The sequence below is a fragment of the Drosophila kikkawai genome, chromosome 3R, assembly GCF_030179895.1.
Source record: "Drosophila kikkawai strain 14028-0561.14 chromosome 3R, DkikHiC1v2, whole genome shotgun sequence".
NCBI classification, from domain to species: domain Eukaryota; kingdom Metazoa; phylum Arthropoda; class Insecta; order Diptera; family Drosophilidae; genus Drosophila; species Drosophila kikkawai.
Window position 1 is genome coordinate 13028182 of NC_091731.1, and position 12247 is coordinate 13040428.

The following is a 12247-nucleotide window of genomic DNA, read 5'->3' on the forward strand; positions in this document are numbered from 1 at the left end:
GCATACTTTTAGACACATTTTGAAGTGGTTTCAAAGCTCTAGTGCTTTAGGTTGAACCAATATTGTTTTTAAAACAAAAAGTTCCCTACAATATTTGAAAATGCAGTCTTTAAATATTTATAATTTACTTTGTATTTTACTTTAACTTTAGCAGTTAAATAATAATTTAACAAAAAATACTTAGAAAATCAAAAGAAATGATTATTTGTTTTTTATTTTTTTTATTTATAATATTTCCCTCGTATTACTTTCTATATAAGAACCTGAAATTAAAATAAAATTATTAAAATTTTATTGCATACTTTTAGACACCCTTTGAGAGAAAAGGAAACCCTGGTGGTTTCTGGAAAATCCTAGTATTCTATGTGTATTTAGCTTTTTGAAAACGGGGAATTTCGTTTTTCAATAATGTTTCCCCAACTTGGCTTTTTAAAAATTAATTAATTAACTTTAGTAATCTAACATAATTGCCCTTATTAGGGGTATACATATATTTATAGCTTATGCAGCCCCCGAGTTTTGACTGTGTTTATTAGAGGGAGAAATGCAAGACGAATGGATCAGCTACGATATTGAAATTAAATGCTTTGAATGTGAGGGACGTGGCCATATCGTTTTGCTTTATTTTTTTCGAAACAAACTGTGTGTTTTTTAGGGCGTGTGTGTGGCGGTGATCGAAAGGATAAGAAAGATAAACGCAGGGCATAAACACAAGTCAAGTGGTGATCGGCAAGGATAATGGATAATGGAACTGGGTATCGAGGCGAAGCCTGGAAATCAAAATTTACAGATTGATCATGGGCAAAGGGGGGGCAAATCAAAAAAGTCTTAATCATACGGCTGGCAGAGTCTGTGGAAATAACAAAACAAATCAAACCAAGGCTGGACTTAAAGCTAAGGCGGCATCGACTCGGATCGGCGGGACTTAATAGCTCTAGAAAACAATTCAGCTAAATTAAATATACTTTGCATCAAAGCAAATCAATCAATCAATCAACAGTGTGTTGTGAACAGTGTGAAACGGATTGGGAGAAAGTAAATCAAAATGAAATCAAAATCAATGGTAAACAACAACTTTGGTTTCGTGTCATTTTGTGGCATCGACAATTTGTTCGTTTTTTGGGCTTATCATAATATATAGTCGGTGGTTTCGATTCATTATAATACATTTTTCATACAAGATACTTTTCTTTGTGGTTCGTTTTGCGGGATTACTTTCGTTTTAGTACTTCAATGTTGCAACAGATGTTTAGGCTGTATAGTTTGTCTTAAATATAATTTTATTTGTATTGTTGTTTTTTACACTTGTTTCTATTTTGTTTAGTTTAGCAAATTCCAGTTCTTTTTCGTTTTTCTTTTTCTTATATTTTGTTGGTTTTGAAGGTGGTTGGTGAGGGGTTTATTTTTTTTGGGGCGCTGGGTGCGGGGTATTTTTATTTTTTATTTTTTAGCTGTAAGGTAATTTCAATTTCGATTTAATTTCAATTAAGGATTTTTGTAATTTGTTTATATTTTTCAATAATTTTGTAAATACTCTTTGTGCGCAATCTGGAGCCAATAATGTGCGAGCTTGGTGTCTCTCTCCTTTTCACTTTACCCTTTTCTTTTTCAAATCTGTTTTTTAAAGCTGCTCTCGTTTTTTAACTTAATTGAGGTTATGTGCAACACACACACAAGCATACACACACACACACTGACAGTTAAGTACAGAAACAGAGAGAGACAGAGAGATAGTGGTAGAGAGAGATAGAAAGAGAGAGCGACAGAGAGAGAGATATAGAAAGAGTGTAGGCAAAAGAAAGATAGATTGGAATACACTTAGTTAGCTTGGCAAGAACCAATTGGTAAAAACACAGACAGTCAGTTACGGTTATCTCGTTACAAAAAACAGTGTGACCAAAATATGTTTCAACGGTTTCTCGACATTAAAATCATAAATGCAGCAATGTTAGTTAGTAGAAATATCCAAAAGAGACGAAAAGTACAGTCTGTACCTGTGTGTTGCGATTGTGTGTGTGTGTGTGTGTGTCTGTGTGAGTGTGTGAGTGTGTTTTGTGTGGAAATAACGGAAAAAAAGAACACATCGATTTTTGAAGTTTTGTATTTTTTTTTGTCGTATTCACACTGAAAAGTTTCCATACATATTTTTTTATGCTTGCTTTTTGGTTTTTTGTTTCCATTTCTTAGACAATAAGTTGCAACATTAAAGACGAAAAGAGATTTGGAAAAATTTTAGAAGGTTTTCTTGTTTCTTTGTTCGGAATTGAATTATTTGTTTGTTTCCTTTTTGTATTTTTTAGCAGTTTTGAAACGAAGCATGGCAATAAATAGAAGAAAATTATATGTACTTAGAAGGCAATAAAAGAATGGTTGAATATGGGGTCAAGTCCAAAAGAAAAGCGCTTGGAAAATAACTACGCGTGTGTGTGTGTGCGTGTCTATTTAAAGTGAAATTAAAAATTGAATTTGAAATTTGTTACTTGTTTTTATTGTTTGATTATTTCGTTTATTTAATTTATTGTGTATATTTGGTTTTTGTGTTAATGCCGATGTGTACGCCAATCGAGAGCTAAGTAACTGAAATTGTTCGGTTTTTGTTTGTTGGTTTTTTTTTTTTAGATGACATTCGGAGGCATTTTGAGTTCTACAAACTAATTGGAATTATTCCAGGTATATATGTTTTTGGAAACTGACTTACGACTAAAAAATATGGCGGCATGAGAAAGATGATAATCAATCGATAGCTTTTAAATAATACATATCAAAGTTACAAATAAATCGATACATAAACGATAATCGTATGTGTATGTGTGTGTCTATGTGGGGGTGTGTGAGTATCAAATGTATTTGTGTTTGTGTATGGGTATGTTTATGTAAAGAGCGTCGGAAAAAAAAACATGCAACATGCAAACGTACAGCAAAAACTCGGAAAGCAACCGAAATCACAATCCAGTCTCGGCCCAAAAAAAAAAAAAATATTAAAAAAAATAATGGGGAAAAACTCATCCTAAAAGCTAGTTTTATAGTATATATTTATCAATATAGAATACCATACGATATACGACAAACAACGAAATAATAAAGATATGCATGTAAAGACAGAGAGATAGAAATATTTATATATTTTCGGTAGGAGAGGTGTTGTTGATCTGTTGCTCTAGCTAGCACTTTTGGGTCCTACTTCTCTTAGGATTATATCATTCGGAATATATATATATATAGATATTTTTAGCTAAATAAATACATAGGACAAATTAAAATACTGTACTTACAAAAGCATACGAAAAAAGGGGCTAATTAAGTAGGGGGTATTACGTGTCTCAGGATGTGGAGGGTATTTATATAAATGCATGCAGGAACATTCAGGGAGTTGGATATAAGCTGGAGCTGGGTCTTCGGGTTCCATTACTTTGGATTATATAGTTTTTTACACCATTCTCCAACTTATATATATATTTTGTGAGACTTTCCAAGGGGTTTTACTTCTACTTAACCATCTAGATTAGAATAGTTTTGCTCTTTTTGGTTAGATTTGAATTACTGGGAGGTTGTTTTGGGGGGCAGGGCAGGGGCGGGTCAGGAAAATGAACAGAAATTAAGCTACGAATTTTCTACAGTTGTTTCTATACAGTTTTTCATTTTTTTTGTTTTGGCGGGGTTTTATTTCTCGCATTTCTTTGAGTTTCTAATAGTTTTGAACGCGTGGTGGAAACAAAGTTTTGGTTAAACAAACAAAAAACAGATTGTATATTAACCAAAAGCTAATAACAAATTACATACGCAATATACAGACAGAATATAGGGTAAGATATTCTTTCGGTTTCGTTTTTTTTTTTTCGAGTGCGTTAAGGTATTCAAAAGCTCAGAGAGAAGAAGATTCTTTGTGTTGTTTTACTTTTTTTTTCTTTTTTTTTTGTAGTAGTTGTAGTTGTAGTGGTGCTAGCTCGGTTCTGGCTAAATGGCTAATGGCTAATGGCTAGTGGCTAATGGCTAAATGGCAGTGCTCCACCTGAGTAGTACTCACCGTCAATGTTGTCTGTTTGGTCCAGCTGCATCTGCTTGACATCGTTGTGATCCTCCCGTGCGTCCGCCGCCTGCAGGGCGTGCTGCGACAGCAGCGTCGACATGTCCTCCGCGTGAAGCTTCAAGGCGGCACTCTTTTGGTTGCAGCAGCACAAGCAAGAAGTGGGAGAGAGGGATAAATGGTGAGTCTAGGACAAATCTGGGTACTACATATATGGGGCTTCACAATAAAAAAAAGCCACCTAAACGGTTAACAAATAACCCAGCTAAGCATATTCTTGTCTAAGATGTGTATACTTTAGATATTCAATCTCTGTCGGTCTCTTTTGATTGAAATTAGTTGTATTTATTTTATTTTAAACTGTTTTTAAGTAATCATTTCAGTTGTGTCCAAAGCAAAACCAATTCCTAAAACATCTAAAAACATCTCTCCAATTGCAAAATGCTGCCACAAAGCCACCTTTACACATTGCTTATACCTCTTGCTTCCACAATTCATTCTTAAATATATTCTTTATTCCTTTTGTCATACATTTTTTATTGTCAAAATCTTATGCTAAATGCCTATGGCTAATCCTGAGCGGTGTATGTTGGGTGCCTCTTCCGAGGACTTGTCTCTCCTTCTATGAGCTCTCCTTGCCCACATTTATGGTGATGACATCGGGTGAACGTCGTTTGGAACTGCCACTGCCACTGGGCAACTGGTTCTGGCTCTGATGCTGATGCTGCTGCTGGTCCTGCAGTTCTCGTTCATAGCAGAGGCGATGCGACTTGCACTTGTTGTGATGATTGACAATCTCCAGCCGAAAGTTGGAATTGCCTTCGACAAAAGAGGTGCGTATGTCGGCCAGCTCGCCACTCCATTTGCGGCAGTGGCGGCAGAACATGGTATTGGCCCTTTCATCGTATTGCAGCCACTCGAACTGGTATAGCCAGTTGGCCCGAAAGCGACCGCTCTTCCGGGAGCTGGAACCCAAAGCAGACAGCGGAGACTTTCCAACCGAAGCATGTGGTTGCTCCTGCGGCTGATTATGGTGTTGTTGCTGCTGCTGCTGCTGCTGGAGCAGTCTCTGCACGGCCGAGTCCAGGCTTTCGTTTTGATAGTGCAACTGGAGGCTCTTCAGCTGGGCCTCCATGGCCTGGTGCAAGAGCATCTGGTGCATCGACTTGGTGGTGCTGCTGCCTAAAAACGCTTCTGACTTTTTTACCTACACGCCGGCGGATTGAGAAAATTGTGGGTCTGAGTAGAAGGAAGGATTTGCTGGTCTTTTACTTTACTTTTACTTTTATTTTTACTTTAACGTTAACTTTTACTTTAACAGCATTGTTGAGATTTTTTCTTTCTTTTCTTTGGCCGATATATATTCCGCTGAGATCATTTTTGGAAAACTCAATTAAACGCAATTCACCAATCCTTCGTTCTGCTCCCATTTTAGCTTGACTTTCTTATGGATTTCCCTTAAAAATTTTAACAATCAGAATGAGCAATGTGTTGATTACAATTCACGGGCTTTGTGTGGCAAGCATTTTGCAATTGGCGGTTAGCTTACACTTCTGCAGAGAGACAGAGATGATGGTTTACCAAGAAATCAAACAAAAAGGCTTTATAAAAACGTTCTGTACAGTAGCTGGAACCATCGAACCGCTTCAAAAAAAGAAAAAACCTTAACAAACTAAAACAAACTATGCGGCAATGAAATCATAATTTAAATTCACTTAAACTGGCGATCTATCAATGAAATCCAATGTGGTCTGTTTACTTACCGGCAAGTAATCTGGCGGCAGGGCCACATGATGCTCGCGATGCTGCTGCTGCTGTTGCTGGGCATCCATCAGCTCCTGCTTGATGCTCAGCGACTGGCTCAGGCCGCTCAAGGCGCTGGCCGCGCCCACATTGCCGCCGCCAAGGCTGCCCAGGTGGCCGCCGGTGGTCATCGAGAGCGGTGAGTCGTGGCGCCCGCCAGCGTCCTCCGATTCTGATGTACTGCCGCCCGTCTTGGGCACGGGACTCGACTTGAAGTTGGCCTGAAAATTGAAGTAAAAATATAGTAAAATGTAAACACAGAAGGAATTCAAATGGTTTAAAAAGTGTTAACAAAAAAGCATACAATTCAGGTTTTTCCTAGATTTATAGTCTCTATCTTTGCCCAATTATAATACCCCTAAAAAGGGCCAAAAAAAGACTCCTCTAGCCGGTGGCCTTTATCAGCACGTGCCGCAGAGAGCGCCAAAAGAAAGGGAGAGCGGCACGTGCCTAGCCCACAAAATCTTCACCCTCTTTCTGATAAGAGCCCGAAATAGCAGCCAGCACAGCACTATTTGATCGCAGATCACCGGCCCCAGCTGATAGCCAGAGTCATGTGAGCGAGCGTAGCGTGTGCCCAGTTGCCCTGCCCTCCATCCAAGCCCATCTCCTCATCCATATCGTAAATGCCAAAACATAAATGTTGATATTCTTTGTTTGTTTGCATGCCAACCGCCCAAACGATAAGCGAAAAGTTTGGCAAGCTTATGGGGTGGTCTTAGGGCTAATATATCTATGAGAGATATCGTGTAACTAACACAGCTCTGAATTGTGTTTTGATTTGATTTTAAAACAATTTGGTTATTGGAATTAGCTTAATATTGAATAAATAAAATAATCTCTGCTACAATAGCTAAATACTTAACATTCACATTATATTATTTTACAAACATTTCCTATGTTTATATTTAGATTATTCTTTACTGCATCAAAACTAAGTTAATTTAGGCTTTGTTTACTTCACCAGTAAAGTGATAATTCAATTTAGGACCAATAAATTAATTTAAATGAATACAAAGTCCATTCAAAATAGAATCAAACCGTGAAACGGCAAACTTAATTACAATGTTACAATTATATGCACAAAAATATATGCACCAATAAATGTTTAAGGACCCTACTTAAACAACAAAACATATTAAAAAAATATATATACAATATTTATAATATCATAATTAAACCCTCTAAATAATGTAAAAAACTGTAGCTGTAATTATGTTTTAAATAATAAACATATCACGCCCCGTTTTGAAGTGTGATAATTTCTAATTAACTTTAATTGTCTGGCAATTAAGGTACACACATATGTATGTACATATATACAACAAAAAGTGCTTTAAATTTCAAATGCGGAATTCCTCACTGACTGACTGACTGACAGAGAAGCATTTAAATGGTTTAGGTTTTGGTTTTGTCTGTGGGAAACAAAAAACCAGAAAAAGCGACAATTTAATTACAGGGCAATGTACTGGCCAATAAAACAATTAAACAAATACGGAAGGTTAGCTGGGAGCTCCCTAAGCTGGCACAGCCTTTGCAAGCTATTTTTTTTTTGTATATGTATAAAAAAATTAAAAAAAAAGGTTTGGAGATTCCGGGTAATTAAATTTGATTCCGCAGGGGCAGGATTCTTTTAATTACAAAATTTTTAGATATTGTAAAATGTTTTTTAGATATAAAATGTTGCAATAGTATTTAAGATAAATGTTTATACTTATATTAATATTCTATATTTTTAAAACATTGCATTCTTTTATTTAAAATTAATTTTAAAATATTTAAAAATATATTTCAAGGACAACATTGCGTATACTTAATTTGTCATACTATGATTATTACGTATACGTATTTAAAATAATGGCTTTCTTTAAAATATATATAATTTTGAGTAAGAATTTAGTAATTTAATTAAAATTTTTCTTTACACTTTAAATAAACATTTAAAATAATTTTAAAACTTTATAATTTCAAATAAATATTTTTAAATTGAAAGACGTTAAATAAAATTCATATAAATATATTAAGAACTTGAATAGTTTTGTCATTTTTAACAATAGCAACTTGAAAATATCTAGGAAATATTTAAAAAGAAAACACTGCGTATACGTAATTTGTTGGACTATGAATATTACGTATACGTAATGATAATAATTAATTTCTTTGAAATATATATTATTTTTAGCGTGAGTTCTATTATATATGTATTTAAATACTATTTTTTGTTAATATTTAAAATATTCAGTTAAAATCAATTTTCTGCTCACCTGAGAGTCCTGCGGGTAGTGCCTGTCCTGGTGGCTCGAGGACAGCGAGTTATCACAGTTGGATGATGAGTTCTTACGTCTGCGCTTACTACTACTCAGCTGCTCCACGGGCGTGGTGGACATCTCCCTCTCCCTGTCCCTGTCCCTCTCACGCTCCCGCTCTCGCTCCCTTTCCCTTTCCCGTTCTCTGCTGTTGTTTCGCTCACGATTGATGTTGTTGTTGCTGCTGCTGTTGTTATTATTATTGTTGTTGTTGTTGCTGCTGCTGTTGTTGCCGGTACTACTGCTGTTGCTATTATTATTATCCTTGTTGCTATAATCCAACTGCAAAAGATCATCGCGACTATCGGAACGATCAAGAGTTCCACGCTCGCTGCCGCGATCACTGCAGGCATCGGCGCTGGCACTACGATTGGCAGCGGCTGCAACAGCCGCTGCAACCGCTGCTGCCGCTGCCGCAGCACTGGCACTGGCGCTGCCAACGCTCGGAGATCGTTCGCCGCCGGTGGGCGTGGTCAGGCCAAGGGCCACGGCCGCTGCATTCATGGCATTGCCGCCGGCAGCTGCAACTGCTGCAGCTGCTGCCGCCGCCGCTGCTGCTGCCGCTGAGCTGCGTTCACTCAGGCTGCTGCTGCTGCGCTGCGTCAGCTCGTCGCGCAGATCCCGTTCGCATCGGGAGCGCAGGGAGTCGCGGGAATCGCGCATTGCGTCGGCCACACTGCCGCTGCCGCCGCCACCGCCTCCAAGTCCGGCGCTGTAATTGCTCGGACCGCGGCCGGTGGGCGAGCTGGCCGCCGAGTCACGCAGCTTGTCGCAGTCGGAACGATAGTTCAGATTGTTGTTATCTGTGAGGCCACGCACCTGGTGAAGATTAAGGAAGAGAAATTGGATTTTAATGTTAAAAATTTACATATAATTTGTTTTGGTTGGTTTTATAATCCTTAATAGTATGCTAAGCTATTGTTAAGGTGCTGAATTCAGCATTAATATGTTATGTCTCATTATTATTTAAATATTCATTTAAAAATGAATATTAGATTCAATATTTAAATAATAATATAATTAAATACCTTTTTTTACGCCCTTATTTATATAAACAAGTCAAGTTTTAACTACTTCTAACTTTTGCCTAAAGGCTTTTGTATTTAAATGAATATTTTATAGCTTTATAAATTGTTTGGTAGAGGGTTTTAGATTAAACACCAGGTTCCGTTTCGGGTTTTCCCAAAATTCTTTTTTTTATAACCGTTTTATGATTATACACGAGATCGTAAGAAGGTACAACTAAATTACGTATACGTAATTCAAAAATTAAGTATACGTAATATAAACACTACGTATGTGTAATATATAAACTACTAATAAATAATTTTGTTTTATGATACAATTTCACTTAATGTAATCTAATATTATGGCTTTATACTTAATGGTTCTTCAAAAATTACGTTGGTTTTTAAAACCCTTACAAATGTGCCTAAAAGTAGGCAATACAATTTGTTTTGGTATTAAAACCAGTATGAATTTATAATTTAGTCTGGTTTTTTAAGGTTTTTAAGATCTCTAGTGATTTCTGTTGCTCTCTTGATTATTTTATTATTAATACCAAACACACACCTGCAGACTCTCGGCCGTCTTGAGGAACATGGGCAACGAACTCTGGCCCACATTGACCTCGCCCTTGTACATAAAGTCGAGCAGAGAACGCATCTCTGAGTATCTGACATCTTTCAAGTAGATGATGGGGTGTGGGTGCTGATTCTGTAGGAAAATCGTCTCGAAATACGGACTGCAGGCTGACAGTATGGTTTGGTGAGCCTGTAAGTAGAATTTTAGCTTAGTGATTGCTAATAGATTTGAATATTTAGTGATGTGGGTACGCACCTTGACTGTCTCGCCTTCGCAGGCGAGCGTGACATCGCAGAGCGCCTCCCGCTGAAGCAGGGAGGTGAGGACGCCGGTCAGATTTGTGGGATGATTGTTCCAGCGCAAGCAGAATTGCTGGTCCATCGCTCCTTGGTCAGTGTTGTACCTGTAAAAGAGGTGGAAATTTATAAGTATATGAAGGGATGTATGCATAATAGTCGAGCTAAATCCTTATAGATCTCAAAATATATCTAAGCTAAAGACCATTTTGTTTATAATGTTTAATAAATTTATCATATTTATGTATTTTACTTATTTTATTTTAATTGTTAAACTTAAATTAAGTTGTATCTAAATTTAGTTCTTGGCATATTTCAAAAGCGGAAGCGGAAGCAATTCGATTTTCGTTCCAACCCGTTATCGTTATCGTTATCGCCGCCAGCATGTGTAAACCGTGTGTACAAGAAATACCAATGATAATTTGTCATTGAACACAATTGCTCATTACAATTGCCGAAGCTGAGCGCCCCCGAGGCTCTTCTCAATTATTTATTGCATTTCCGTTGGCCGATAACAAAAGCGCAAACGATGTGTGTAGTTGTTGTGGCCGAAAACACCACAGTTGCATCTGCATTAGTGCCGTGTACGTGTGTGTTTGTGTGGAGTGTTAATTGCCATTTGTTGCCGCCATGTTTTGGCTGCTGGCTAACTGTTAATTACTCGCCCAAATAGACGAGCAATCCATGCAAATTGCAAGTTGGCCGACAGAAAAAAGAAGGGAGCATAATGTATGGTATTCCGGGGCTTATCTATGCCACGATTTATGGAGCCCTCAAACCCACTTACAGTGTGTGTCGTGTTAAGTATAGAATGAATGTTGATATTTCTTTATTACAATTGCCTGGAATCCTAATCTTAACGGCCTTTGGTCAAAGTTCTATGAGCGGGATGCGTGGGGCGGTGGAAGTTGATAAGAAGCACTTTTGCTTTTTTTTTTTTGCAACGTCGTTGCCTTTGTATTCAATTAAATTGAAATGGGCCATTAGAAGGATATACTTCGACTATTAAACACCCGCTAAAAGGTCGTAAAAAGTCGTATTAATAAATTTTAACTTGGGGTTTTTCATCAAGGTCTTAAAATTTTAAGTTTGTTGGCGTTGCCAAAAGTATTTTGTATCAGAATATTCGTTTATGTTTTGTAAATATTTCAGTGTGTTTAGTAAAATCAATCCTGTCTGAGAACCTTAAACTATAAATTATAGCTTTAGTTTTAGACTTAAGTCCCACAATATTCTACAAAAATTCGAATACAGTCAAAAGGTAAAAAAATGAATTAAATACAGACCAAAGAAAATGTAAACAATACATTACATTTCGTAATGATCATACAATCATAATACCCAAAAATCCAACAAATACCCTGTTCAAGATGAGAGAGAACAACTAAGAATCATACAGAGAGAGGGGAAAAAAAAAACGCCGGAGCTTTAAGCTTTTGCCGGCGACGCTTAACGCTTAACAAAATAAATAAACAAAGCGTCAAAGAACTTTTTCGCAAACGAATGCTGACCGTGAGAAAGAGGCACCCAACGGCGAGTGAAAGAGTAAGAACGATGCGGAGTAAGGGAGAGAGAGACAGAGGGAGTGGGGGCGCGCGTGCGAGAGAGATTAGATCGGTTATAGTGTGTACATATACATATGTATGTATGTTTGTGCCTATAGCAATAATAACAATTAGGCCGCGCGCACACTACGAGCTGAAAGCGGAGCTGACGGCTGAGAGCTTATCCGCGGAAAGCTTATCAGCGATCGGAGCTTTTTGCAGCCGCGCACATTGCGAGCTGAAGCTGATGTTGATTTGTAAATGTTTTTCAAGCAATACGTTTAAAAAAAAACATATTTTAATTCTTTAATATTTTTAAAATATCGTTGTTAATGCGATGACATATTTATTTAGATCATCATGACATTTAAATTTTCGAAATCGGACCACCCAGTTCTCCAGAATATGGTTGACAAAGTACGTTTTTTTAGTGTACTTTGGCACCCTGTATCTCGGAAAGTTGACAATATTTTTATTTTAATAAATATTAAAAAAATTCTTCATACTTTTGTATATAACTGGACAGAAATTTAAATTTCTGTTACTTAAGCGCTAATTAGGGCAATTTTTTAAAGAATAGTCTAAAAAATCAGCTCGCGTCAGCTGCTAACAAAATCAAACATGTTTGGTTGATCAAACAGAGCGGAGCGGAGCTGACCTTATCAGCTTTCAGCTCCGCTCTCAGTGTGC

At 37.1% G+C, this 12247-nt stretch overlaps 1 protein-coding gene across 5 annotated transcripts in view; it reads right to left on the bottom strand.

The window, feature by feature from the left end:
• LOC108074094 (sex determination protein fruitless) overlaps positions 1–12247 on the bottom strand; it is a 118325-nt gene that overhangs the window by 11516 nt on the left and 94562 nt on the right. For 4 of the 5 annotated variants that reach the window (XM_070287472.1, XM_070287471.1, XM_070287470.1 and 1 more), the window contains exons 2-6: positions 9973–10120; positions 9706–9906; positions 8092–8952; positions 5788–6048; positions 4025–4157 (exon numbers count right to left, since the gene is read on the bottom strand). In XM_070287472.1, the coding sequence (XP_070143573.1) occupies positions 4025–4157; positions 5788–6048; positions 8092–8952; positions 9706–9906; positions 9973–10098 (1582 nt within the window). In that variant the 5' untranslated portion in view covers positions 10099–10120. Of the gene's footprint in view, positions 1–4024; positions 4158–4594; positions 5232–5787; positions 6049–8091; positions 8953–9705; positions 9907–9972; positions 10121–12247 lie in introns of those variants that run through there. The other variant, XM_070287473.1, reaches the window with a different exon arrangement.